Source organism: Gossypium raimondii, chromosome 9 (assembly GCF_025698545.1).
Source record: "Gossypium raimondii isolate GPD5lz chromosome 9, ASM2569854v1, whole genome shotgun sequence".
Lineage (NCBI taxonomy): Eukaryota > Viridiplantae > Streptophyta > Magnoliopsida > Malvales > Malvaceae > Gossypium > Gossypium raimondii.
This window is the reverse complement of record NC_068573.1, coordinates 7,213,503-7,225,725: the sequence shown is the minus strand read 5'-3', so window position 1 is coordinate 7,225,725 and position 12,223 is coordinate 7,213,503. Positions and strand designations below refer to the sequence as shown.

Below are 12,223 nucleotides of genomic sequence, written 5' to 3'. Positions count from 1 at the left end.
AATTTTCGACACCAAGACATTAAATAATCAATTTGGTACCGATTTTGGGCGTTACGAGGGTGCTAATCCTTCCTCGTACGTAACTGACTCCCGAGCCCATTTTTTCAAATTTCGTAGACCAAAGTCATTTTTAAGGTGAGCTGATCACACATTAATCAAGGATCAGTGGCGACTCCAGTTTTCGTTTTTATTTTTAAGTCGAAACTAAAATTTTTTTTATTTTTTGTTTTCAAAAAACGGTTTCGACACTTATTACAAATACCTTGAAGGAAATACCATTTCTTTTCACATGTGTCGCATTTAGACGCTTCTACCGATTCCTCATATCTTCACATTTTGGCAGATCCTCTATTTAGCAAGCTTACCCGAGTTTTCAGACGCACCATGTTCATCTTGCCAAACAACTCATTGTGCGAGACATACGACATCCTCCATTTTTATGCATTGACAGGCTTCCATGTCCACTATCCTGGCGGACTCCATCTTTGCAATACTGTGTACTTGCCATAACTAACCATGGACTTTTTATTCCGAAGAATCAATAAACCCCTTTTGATCTGTCGCCTCGAAGGACCTATATATCATTTATATGGTGTCGCCCCAAATGACCAATTGATAATCGTCACCACAGTGTTGGCCCAAATGACCAGTCAATAACCATCGTCATAGTGCCACCCCGAAGGACCAGTCAATAACCATTTACAGGTTGCCGCTAAACTCCATTAAATCCCATAACAATCCGCCAATTCCTCCATTACGCCAATTTCCATATCTTTATCTACCCCATCAAAGTAGCTCTTTCTGAACACCACGTTTTATAAACACACATTTCATGCAAGATATTGTACTTATTACTATAACATACAATACACCACTTATAATTACATTAATACACAACCACTAACATCCAGTGAACATACTTGCAAAAGTACACACACTTACACAGTATTATGCATACTAATATACTCATTCACAACAGTGGAATTAAATAGACTTAGAGCAGACACAGACGCAGATCATACAAGCAACACAACCTAATTAATCACCCAAAGATAGAGTCCAAAAACTCACCTTAAATCATTTTTCCTTGCCAACTTGCTTGTCCAAATGGTAAAGCCTCATTTGTCCTGGCAGCTAAGCATGACAACCATATATATATATATATATATATATATATATATATATAAAACAAAGGTGTTCAAACCTTAAAACCATGAATCCATTATTATACAAAAGCTTTTTAGGAATCTTTACTTCTTTTTCCTCTAATTCACGAGTACAGTGAGACTTAGGAGCATACCAGCTTACTAGATTCTCTACTTTCCAGACTCGAGTCTCACATTTACCACCCCATGCAAAGCTTTCTTTAACTTTCTCTTCTTCCGAGCAACCGAAAAAGATGATGCAAATGAGAAATTATAGACGAAATTGGGAAGAATTTTCCTCTACTGAATAAGGCTTCTCACCCATATATATAACTCTTCTTGCATGGTGACTAAGCCTAAATTGAGCCATCCATCGACAATCATTTTATTTCCCAACCGATTCCAACTTAACCAAACAAGAATTGAAACTCAACTAATTACCAATTAGCCACTAAAATTTCCAAATTTCTCAGTAGAGCCTATCAATTTACCATTTTATTCAATAAACTCTTCACTTCCCTTTAAATTTGGGACTTTAGTGAAACCGGGTGTGAAAAAATCCATTATGTATTGACCGAAGCATAGTAAGGATATCAATTTCTATTAAGAATTTTTGCAGTAATATTAACTAATTTTAATTTCTTTGTGGAAATGCTTGTAAAAGGGGAAACGACTAATCTTGGTAAGCTGGGTAGAAGATGAATGGAGAAAAGGCTGAGGTAGGGTTTTGTTTAGGAAAATTTTTTGTGTTATTTTTTAATTGGGCTTTTTAGGTGTAGGCTAATTTAGGAGTTTCTTGGTTTTTTAAAAACTGCTTGTTTTTTTCTTAGGATTTGTAAGATGCATTTTGGGCTCAGCCTTTTAAATGAACAAAATCCCAGATTTAATTGTCAAAAAAATTTATAATACAACATAAAAAAATAATTTTAACTTGTTATTCATATTTTGATACATGAAATATAAATTTTAAATATTTTTTAGGTTAAAATATGCCATAAGTTTTGCATTTTACAAAATTTTGGAATTTAATCCCTATACTTTTATTAATTTTTTATTATTTATTTTCACATAGCACAACAAATGTTATATTTCAATAATTTAATAGATCATTTAAAATTTATTTTTATTCAAAAACTATAGAATTAAGCACTGGGAAAGTTTTTCTATTGTTTTTTCACAAATACAAGCCAAATTTGTTTAAATAAATTAAAAAAAGTAATCTCTAACCCTTGAAAGAAGAAGGGAAGGTGTTCAAAATTCAGCATGAAAATTGAAAAAGTTAGTGTTGAAGGTTGGGTAGGTGGGTTAAATGAAGGTAAAAAAGTAACTTATGACCAAAAGTGCTTTTGGCTAGTTTCAAGTGCTTATGCCGTTGAATGCAAAATCACTTTTGACTCTAAAAAGTACTTGTTTAGTATTGTTTCTGAGTTTAAAAGTTTTTTTAACTCTTAAAGTACTTTTCATAAGCAATAAGAAATGCAACCTATATCCAACCATTGAACTAAAAATTTGTCGGAACTAAAACACTTTCTTTATGCTTTTCTTTTTTAATGGGTATATGACTCCGCCTGAAGGCTTTTGTGGTTGGGTGATCTCCAATCTTTGATGTCATCATACAATTTGCTAATGGGTGGTACACCTCTCCTAGTTGTTCCTTAGCAATGTGACGAAGATTATGGATTTAGGACTTCTGTTGGTTTTTGATGTTTGAACAAGGGTTAAGCTCTTGTCAAGTTTATTCCTATCATTTTATCCTTTTCATTTCCTGTTGTTGGTCATTTTTAGCCATTTCTGTTTGGTCATTTGTGACCATTTTGGTTAGGCAAGTTGCTCCTCCCTTTACTAAGACAAATATGACTATTGTTATACCGATTTTATGTTTGTGAGTCTTATTGGACCACTTGAAAATCTTGTATTTAATGTTCCTTATGGAATTTCCTTAATGAATTTTTTTTATTTCAACCAAAAAAATAATCTAAAATTTTGTGATCCATCCAGTCCAAAATATGCCACTCAATTGATGATCTTTTGACGCTAAAATTTGCTTAACAAGTAAAAACTAAAATTTATTTTAAACTTACTTTTTATTCTTTTTAAATGAGAAAACTATTGTATATAATGAAATTTGAACATTTAGGAATTATACAAGAATAGAAAATAAAAGAAAAGAGTGAAACATAAGGAAACGCTTAACTACAAAATTGACCCCTAAATTATATATGTTTTCTCACTTAGATATCTAATGTTTGTTTTTTTTTTGGGGGGGTTAGAAATGGTACCTAACTATCAGTTTTATCTCATTTACGCAAAAAAGCATACAACATACAATAAAAGCATGACTTAATTATGAGATAAGTTGATAATTTGTGTGTCTAACCGAATTGCGAATCAATGTGTTTGCTTTAAGGAGACAGTTGTAGGGCTAAAATTTTAATAGTGTCTATTTGTTTGATTGGATTTAGGATTGTGGAAATTGAATTGACTTGGATGATTGTGGTATGTTTGGATTAGTAAATGCATGAAATGTTTGAGGACAATAATGGACTAAGTTGGGGGACTTGCTAATGCGCTTGAAAGACATATTTTTACAATTTATTTTAACTAAATTTTTTTATAAGAGTTCAATTAATTTTGACACTTTATTGGTAACTTTCTATGTAAGTACGATATTGTTGTAAAACAAATTGAATTGTAGGTTATAAGGAAGATTTGGCATGGGAGCCAAAGTGGTGTTCAAGACTCCTAAAATTTAGTTAATTATTATTTTATTGGGAAAGATTAAATATGATAAGATTAAATTGCAAAGTTTGGGGTCAAAGTAAGAAGTTTAAAGTATAAAAGGAATAAATTGAATTAGTTCTAAAATGTGTAAGAACATGGAGATCAAATTTTATCAAGAGTAAGTGGATAAGTATGATGAATATATTTTATTATTGTTATAATTTTTTATTCTATACTATTATTAAAATAATAATGATATTTTAGAGGAAGTATGGAGAACATTCTCCATCTTCCTTATCCTTTCACATTACCACCATAGAAAGAAAGAAAAATTTTCTTTCTTTTACAATTTCATCCTCCATTATTATTAAAGGCCTTTCCAAGCTAAAAAAACATCAAATTTTCATGATAAACTTTAGTTAAATTAAATTGTCCACAAGCGAGAAAACATAGATTTCAAGTCAGAAGTGAAGTGTTCATACTTGAAGAGAGAAAATCTAGATAATGTAAGAAACTAAAATTTTAAGAGAAAGACAAGAAAGAAGATGGAAGGAGTGTGACAAGGGGAAACAAGTAGACAAATTTTGAAGGGAGTATAGTAAAAATTTGTAAGTACTTTAAATTCTTTCTTATCTAATTTTATTACTATGAAAAATATACTAATAAACATGTTAATGTTATGAATTTAAATATATATTGATAAATAAGTGTTCAATCAAAGAGAATGATAAATGGATGTGTTTATTATTCGTAGAATAATGGTGTTGAGTAAAGGATTAAATTGAAAAGTTTTAAAAAAATGTTGTGTGACTATGAAATTAAATTGTATTTGTGATGTATATTGAGTTTATACTAATGTGAAAGTACTTGTAGGCAAGTTTCGAACTTATGGGATAGATGACATGTCATTAGGAATTTTCATAGTGAGCTCGTGAACTTAGCATTTTGGTGCTTGTGTTACAACACTTCAAGCGTTTGTGAAAATCTAACGTTTACGTGTTCATGTAGTGTTTTATTACATTTCGTATATCCTTATTGTTCACTCAAGTCTACAATGAGCAAAGAGATGATAAATGAATGACAAATGAATGATAAGTGAGTGAAGAAAGTGTGGTGAGTGAAATGATGCTACTTAACCTTGTTGCTCATATCAATCTTTATCTCTGAGAAATGTTTTGTAGCCATGTCCATTATATTTATTATTTAAGTACTTATTTATCAATTTTCTATATTAAATTAAAATGTAAGTTAGAATTCTAAATACTTACTAAGCTTTCGTAAGCATGACGTGTTTATTGTTTTAAACATGTAGGTAAAGTTCGGTTGTAAACATCTTTTGGAGTGACTACTCTCAATCACATCTCATCACCAAATGAGAACTTGAAGAGTATGAAACTCATGAATTTTGGTAATTAGAGTGGTATGTACATAGGATTAGAACCATTTGAACATGTGTAGTAAATTAGCCAAGTGGTTCTAAAACTATGTCATGCATGCTTGATATGATTTTGTACCTTGAGTGGTACTTTTTCAGGTTGTTCTTATATAGATGTTGCATGATGTTTGAGTGATATCTTGACATATTTTGAGTTTTACAAGTGTTAAGAGATGTTATGGAATGAATGGTGATGGTCTTGTCTTGATTTTTGGTGATTTAATAGGCATCAGGCAAACTATCCCTAAGGTTGAAACATCAATAACCAATGTCGCAACACCACTAGCTAGTGTTGCGAAACTAGTTGTGTATTGGCCCCAATATTGCAACATTCACATACTAATGTCACGACATTGATCTTGTTTACCCTATTTTGACTCAAAAAGGCCTTGAATAGTTCCCGTTTGTAATCAAAATTTAAAGGAAGCCTAGAAATGACTTGAATAGCTTCAAATAAGCTCAAATATGTTAAAAAATAAGTGTTTAAATAAATGTTCAATTTAAGTGGTTATCATGTCCAAGTGTGATATTCATTATTCAAAATATCGATTCAATCCGGGTAAGGTATGTTACATTTTTTTTTTAAATTTTAAGAAAGAAGGCATCAGATTGCTTTAATCTCAGGATTTAAGTTTATTATAATTAATTATTATAACTAGACATTAGATCAATAAATGAAGAGGGGTGGCACAATAACTGCCAAAAAAAGCCATTGTTCTTGTTTTATATTTCTTTTCTTTTCAATAAAAAATTCTTTTTAATTCTTTTTTTGTTCTTTAATTATGAGTAGCTAAATTTATCTAGCCAAAGGTTGATAATTAATTTAATGTATGAATAATGAGACTTCGAAATTGCATTTACATTCTACATTTTGGTATTTTTAATTCTTTGGTTTATGAGGTAGATTCAGTAATTTCACAATGTCGTTTTAGCATCAAATTGAGAAGGGGCCCTTAGTTCAGTGTTGGACAACATATCATTGGTGAATCCATACGATCCGTAATTGTTGTATTTGTTTCATTGAAGGACAAATTGGCGTGACCAATTGAATGAGTGATTGGATCCACAAAGGAGTTAATGATCAAGTTTAAACAACCTACATAGTTGAGACCATTGATTTGAGCAAAGTCCTGGTTCGCAAGGCTGCCAAGGAATTAAATCGTGGAAGTTGATTTCAAAGTTATTCACTTGGTAAGGATTAGTTGTCTGGTTGTTCCCGTGATTGATTTACCTACAAAAGGGTTGGTGGTTTGAGGTTATTTCTCAATCACTATAATCAATTTATTGATTGGAGGAAGAAAAATTCATTATCCAAGATCAAGCCGAAATCATAGTTAAAATTGTGCCTGAGGTTGGAGTTTCCATTTTATTGATTTATCGAGATTTAATTTTCTTACGCTTATTTTTGTTGTGTTTTTATTTTTATTTAATTTATGTTACTTATTTTTATATTCAGATTTAATCCGTTTCTATTTCGTACCGGTTGACATAAATTGTTGACACGAAAATTACTCAAAAATTTTGATTATAAAAATTTAATGAATAGAGCAAATTTAATTTCTTTTAAACATATAATTTTATTTTTAGATAGATTACACGCTCATGAATCGTAATTTCCTCAAAATTAGTGTTATCTTTGCGGTGGTATTATTAAAAATTGAAAATCTATTTTCTCTTCCCAAATCACGGGTAGCCAAGAATTTTGCTTCTCATATTTCCCGAGGCTTGTGCCGAACCAACTTCGACGGTCCATTTGGTCCTCCAACTTCACCGCTAACTTCCATCGTCTCCACTAGCCTCTCCATTTCATCCATAAGATCGACTAGTTGTGCCTCATTTGAAGTTTGTAAATGTTGCAGAGGACAGGATCCGAAACAATGTTTGACAAGACCACAACAGAAACAAATTCACTCGTATTCAATATTCTACATAAAATTCCCAATTCTCACTTTTGACATTAATGGTTTAAACAAATCCCAGCAATTTTACCTCTAGTCGCCCACGTGGTATTAGTGTCCACCTTCATTAGCTTACCAACCTCCACTAAGACCAATTCTTAAAAGATTCTAGCAGTAACCCCAATAAATGAATTCATAGAGAGTGCCGACGTTGTCACTGGATGAAAATTTGGTTTCCATTTCTGGACTATCAAAGTAGTGGTCTATAATTTTTCAAGCCCCCTCATCATGACTTCAATCTGTCTTCAGGTCATTCAAACTTCACCACATAGAACCCATAACCCAAATCAATGCAATCAAAGTCCCCTTCAAGTTTCCATAAAGTAATCATTCTACCCAGAAGAGTTTCAAAAGCAACCGATTTGCCTATCACCTTAATAATCAGGGCCTACCGCCAAGGGATTGGAAGTTGCTTTTTCAAGTCCTTTCCAATCCTTACAGCCCAGATTTTATGATACTTATCACTTTCCTCTGCGCCTAAATAATACCTAGAATTACTATAGTTCCTCGCCAACTCATAAATAGGAATATAATGCATTTCAGCGCACTCGAACTCATGTCCTTCTGTATTAACAACAATGCTCATGTCAATCAAATTAAAATAAAAAATTATTGACATGGTGATTTACGAACTAAAAGAATAAGTATGAATGCTATATATTTTTTAAAAAGAAGAGTACGGTTTCAATCCTTCGTGCTAAATTAATTTGATGAAATATTTACATCTAATTGAAACTATTGCATTTAAAAAAGATGAAAGTGGAAATTTCAAGAGCTTATTTACAGTTCCCATTTTCAAGTTCAATCCTACATTTATAGCATTTACAACAGATTGCATAAAACAGTAAGCTCAAAGCACTGGCAATGGCTAAAAGCCAGTAAAGTTTGTCAAGCCTATCCTCCCTCATGTCATCCGAGAACCAGCTATGTCTTCCGCCCGAACTCGTAAATGCTTCGATGACCGATATCATCAAGGCACTAAGGAAACTTCCGACGCCAAAAACGCTGGTATATAGAGCGAATCCCATCGTCCGCATACGGACTGGTACTTCGTTATAGAAGAACTCTTGCATGCCAACTACAGTGAAAATGTCTGAAATGCCTAAAAGAACATACTGAGGAAGTAACCAAAAGATGCTTAATGGCACCGTTTCAGATTCCTGGACGCCAGTTTCCCTGCTGATCTCGAGCCTCTTCGTTTCAACGACTGCAGCGATGATCATAGCGATGACAGAAAGGAACATCCCGACTCCCATCCTTTGCATTACACTAATACCTTTCTCGTTACGAGTAACCATCTTTGTGATCGGGATGAAAACTTTGTCGTATAAAGGCATCAAGAGGATTATAGACAATGTAATAGCGCTTTGTAGCGTAGCGGGCGGGATCTTGAAGTTCTTCCCAATGTTTCGTTTCATTGTCATCCCTTGTTTCGTAAAAAACGTAGCAGGCTGTTGGAAAATTACTGCAAACACTAGAAGCATCGTCCATATAGGCAAAAGTCGGAGCACTATTTTCGCGTTTTCAATTAGATGAGTATTGGATTCAGACTCAAGATTTAAATCCGAGACCTCATTGCTGCAAACCTTTTGATCACAAAGAGGTCTCTCTTCAAGCCTATAAACAAGTTAGAAACTTAGAATCACCCTCAAAGCTCATGCATATAACTAAAGCATCCTTGAAATCGAATAAGAAAAACTCACTCTAGCTCGGCCATATTGGACTTGTCGTTTGGCAAGGCGATTCCACCATTGATTAACCTCGATGCCTTCATTTTGATGGCTCGAAGTATGTTGGGAAAGTGCTTATTGTACATGGTTCGGTCCGGTTTATGAGCGTAGATCCGATTACCGCATGTGAAAAACACGACTGATATAACCATGGCAAACATGGGGATGGCAAAACCGAGTACCCAACCTAAGGTATCTTGGATGTAGGACATAAGGATTACACCCAAGAGGCTGCCACTACAAACACCAAAATACCACCATTGGAAAAATAACCCCTTTTTTTTGGAGGTTTTTTTGTCATCAATTGTGCATGGAAGTTCATCATCATGGTCCAATTGGTCGGCTCCAAAGGCTTGCAGTGATGGGTTATATGCACCTAGGCCTAGTGAAATCAAACAAAGGGACCAAAAGAGGAAGGCTGAGGAACTTGTGGTGCTTGGAGGTGTATAAGTCCATAGCAAAGCTGTTGATGCCACTGCTCCAAGGCCCTTCAATTACAAAAGAAGAAAAAACTTTGTTACTTGGATTCATACGTGGGTAATTAATACTGGCATGTTTTCTCTTTGTTACCTTTTTATATTTTTTAAACATATTTGTAGGGTGATGTTTAGCGATGATAATCATATGGGCGGAATAAATCTTTGTCCACCTCAATCTCGATTAAATTCATCAATCTCCCAACTTTATTTAATGATTCCGACTCCAAAATCATATATCCCAATTTGATCCGTTTGAAAATTTTATATCATATTACGAAAGTAAATTTAAATAATTTATAATAAAAATATATTAAAATACCATAGGTACCCTCGTACTAGAAGTAAGATTGTATTTTGTCCACGCTACTAAAAAATGGGTAAATTAAGCTTCCTTTGAATGGTCGGTAGCTGTGGTGCAATGGAATCTTTTATCTTATAGTTATAGTAACTAATCTCACCGCCACCACTGTTTTTAATCTGTCCATCCAAAGGTATCCTCTTAGTTCTTATCCAAGATTAAAAAGTAAACTGATCATTTTATTAAAATTTCATCTATTTTTATCATTAAAAACTAATATTTGTATGTTAGTATAAGGTATATGTGAAATACCACATATTAGTGTCGGATTATTCTATCAACTGTTATAATATTTAAGAACACAAATGGATGAAATTTTTAATCGACATATAAATATTAATTTATTCATTTTTAGTGGAAGAGACAAAATAGAATTTGACTCCTTTTATCATTTAAAATATTATAAATTAAAAGAAAAAGAATTAGTAACTATAACAAGACAAATAGATTTTAGGTAAATCATATCTCGATCCAAGTCCGAAAATTTTATTAAAATATCTGATTTGCCCCTCTTTAGAATCCAATTTTCAAAGAAAAGTAAACACCCAAAGTCGGATGACATTTTAATCATATCTTCACTCTCCTATCCAATTATAAGTACCTAGAGAAACATCAAGAATGAAAATTAAGTGGAAGTGATTAGTCAGGGTCCAACATTGTTTGGTGCCTAGTGGTGTAATTCCAGTTGCCTTTCATTGATAATAAACAAACCCAAGGATGTTGAAGTACTGCAATTATCATCACAACCCAAAACCAGAAAAGTGAAGAACATAATTTAAGAAGAGATTTTACTCACCAAAACATAGAGGAAAGAGGAGGTCAAAATGGTTGAATACCTATCCCAAAATGAGTCAGCCAAGGGTGCTACCAACAATGGCACAATTGAAGTAAACCCACACCAACTGTTCACTGTTTTGGCGGCTGAAGAATTGCTCATCTTCACTACATCTGTGAGATATGTCACCAAATTTGATGCCACCCCTTTAAAAGCAAACCTCTCCATGCCAGCAATCACTGCAAAAATCTTAAAACTTACAGAAATGGAAGATAGCTAAATTAAGAAATAGGGGGAAATATGAAGAAAGAAATGGTTACCTATAAGAAGAACACATGCTTTACTAAGTCCTTGAGCTCTTCCTTCTTCAGCCATGTTTAAAGACAAAACAACCTGCTTGAGTGAAATTGAAATGCCTCTTTGAGTTTATAAAAGCTAGCTCTTAATTAACTGCAGAAATCGAACACCCGAAAATCTGACATATAAACATAAAATATAAACTTTTGAAAACTTCTTTTAAAAAAAATCTATAAAATTAGAAATATTTATATTGAAATAAGAGGCTTCTTTTTCCTTACAGAAAGCTATGAAAGACTTTTGTTTATGTTGAGTCATGGGACACTAACACGGTGGATATACTCAAAAGCAAAGTAAGATCCCAATAGCAAAGCTTGTGTTATTGAAGAAAGAAAAAAGTTTAAATAATAAAAATGAACCCACTTTCAGTTTTGGGGTTACCAAGAAAATGCAAGAAAAACTGATTTAGCAGTTAAAATTCGATGAAGCAAACACGTCTGCTTCATTGACACATGGAGTTGAATAGGTTAGCCAGGTAATCTCAGATATATGAAGTTCCCGATGTTGTAAGCAAGTAAAAAAAGCAGTTAATTATGGGTATCTGAGGAACACAACAAAATCGGAAAATGGTCAGTTGAGGAGTAAGGACCACTGATGGCTTGTGTTTGTGCAAAATCATTGGTTGCACTAAACTGTTACATGTGCCTATAAATAATAAGTACATGAATGTACGCAAAGTACACAATTTAGAATATTGGAGATTAATATCGAGCTCATCCAAGAGAATTGTATTGATATATTGATGGGGTATTTATTCAATAAGATTTCATTGATATATTGATCCGTAATAATTTAGATTTAAATCATCCTAACAAAATTAATATTTCTATCACCACGACGAATTGTGCTTTTTAAGGGTTTTTAAGAAGATTAAACTTTGCTATTGTTTTTTTTTGATGACTTTTAGTTTCTATATTTTTCAAATTTTAAACTTTTAGTCCTTACTAAACTATAATTGTTAAATTAACAAAGTTAAGTTATACTATTTTTGAAAGGGTAAACTATCAAAATAGTTATTTTTGTTTACCTCAGGTTACATTTTAGTCACTTATGTTTGAAATGTTATGTTTTAGTCACTTACGTTAACATGTTGTAACATTTTAGTCACTGAGCCGTTAATTGTAGATAACGGTGTAACGGTAAGCTGACGCGGCACGTTAAATCATCATTTCAAATAAAAATTTTAGGTTAAATTATACAATTGATCACCATATTTTTTCGTTTCGAACAATTTAATTTTTTTCTTTACTTTCCATCCTCTTATG

General features: G+C 32.7%; 1 protein-coding gene across 3 annotated transcripts; it reads right to left on the bottom strand.

The window, feature by feature from the left end:
- Window positions 1-7,936: 7,936 nt before the first annotated feature.
- Window positions 7,937-11,553, bottom strand: LOC105798288 (protein NRT1/ PTR FAMILY 5.9). Of its 3 annotated transcripts, none has more exons than XM_012628303.2 (5): window positions 11,180-11,553; window positions 10,922-10,994; window positions 10,623-10,840; window positions 8,963-9,477; window positions 7,937-8,876 (listed from the first exon to the last, which is right to left on the bottom strand). In XM_012628303.2, the coding sequence occupies exons 2-5, from the start codon at window positions 10,974-10,976 to the stop codon at window positions 8,036-8,038; spliced, it is 1,629 nt and encodes a 542-aa protein (XP_012483757.1). In that variant the 5' UTR covers window positions 10,977-10,994; window positions 11,180-11,553; the 3' UTR covers window positions 7,937-8,035. The 3 variants fall into 3 exon arrangements, with proteins under 3 accessions (XP_012483757.1, XP_012483756.1, XP_012483755.1); XM_012628302.2 differs by having other exon boundaries at window positions 10,922-11,076; window positions 11,180-11,552; XM_012628301.2 differs by lacking the exon at window positions 11,180-11,553 and having other exon boundaries at window positions 10,922-11,153.
- Between the last annotated feature and the right edge of the window lie 670 nt (window positions 11,554-12,223).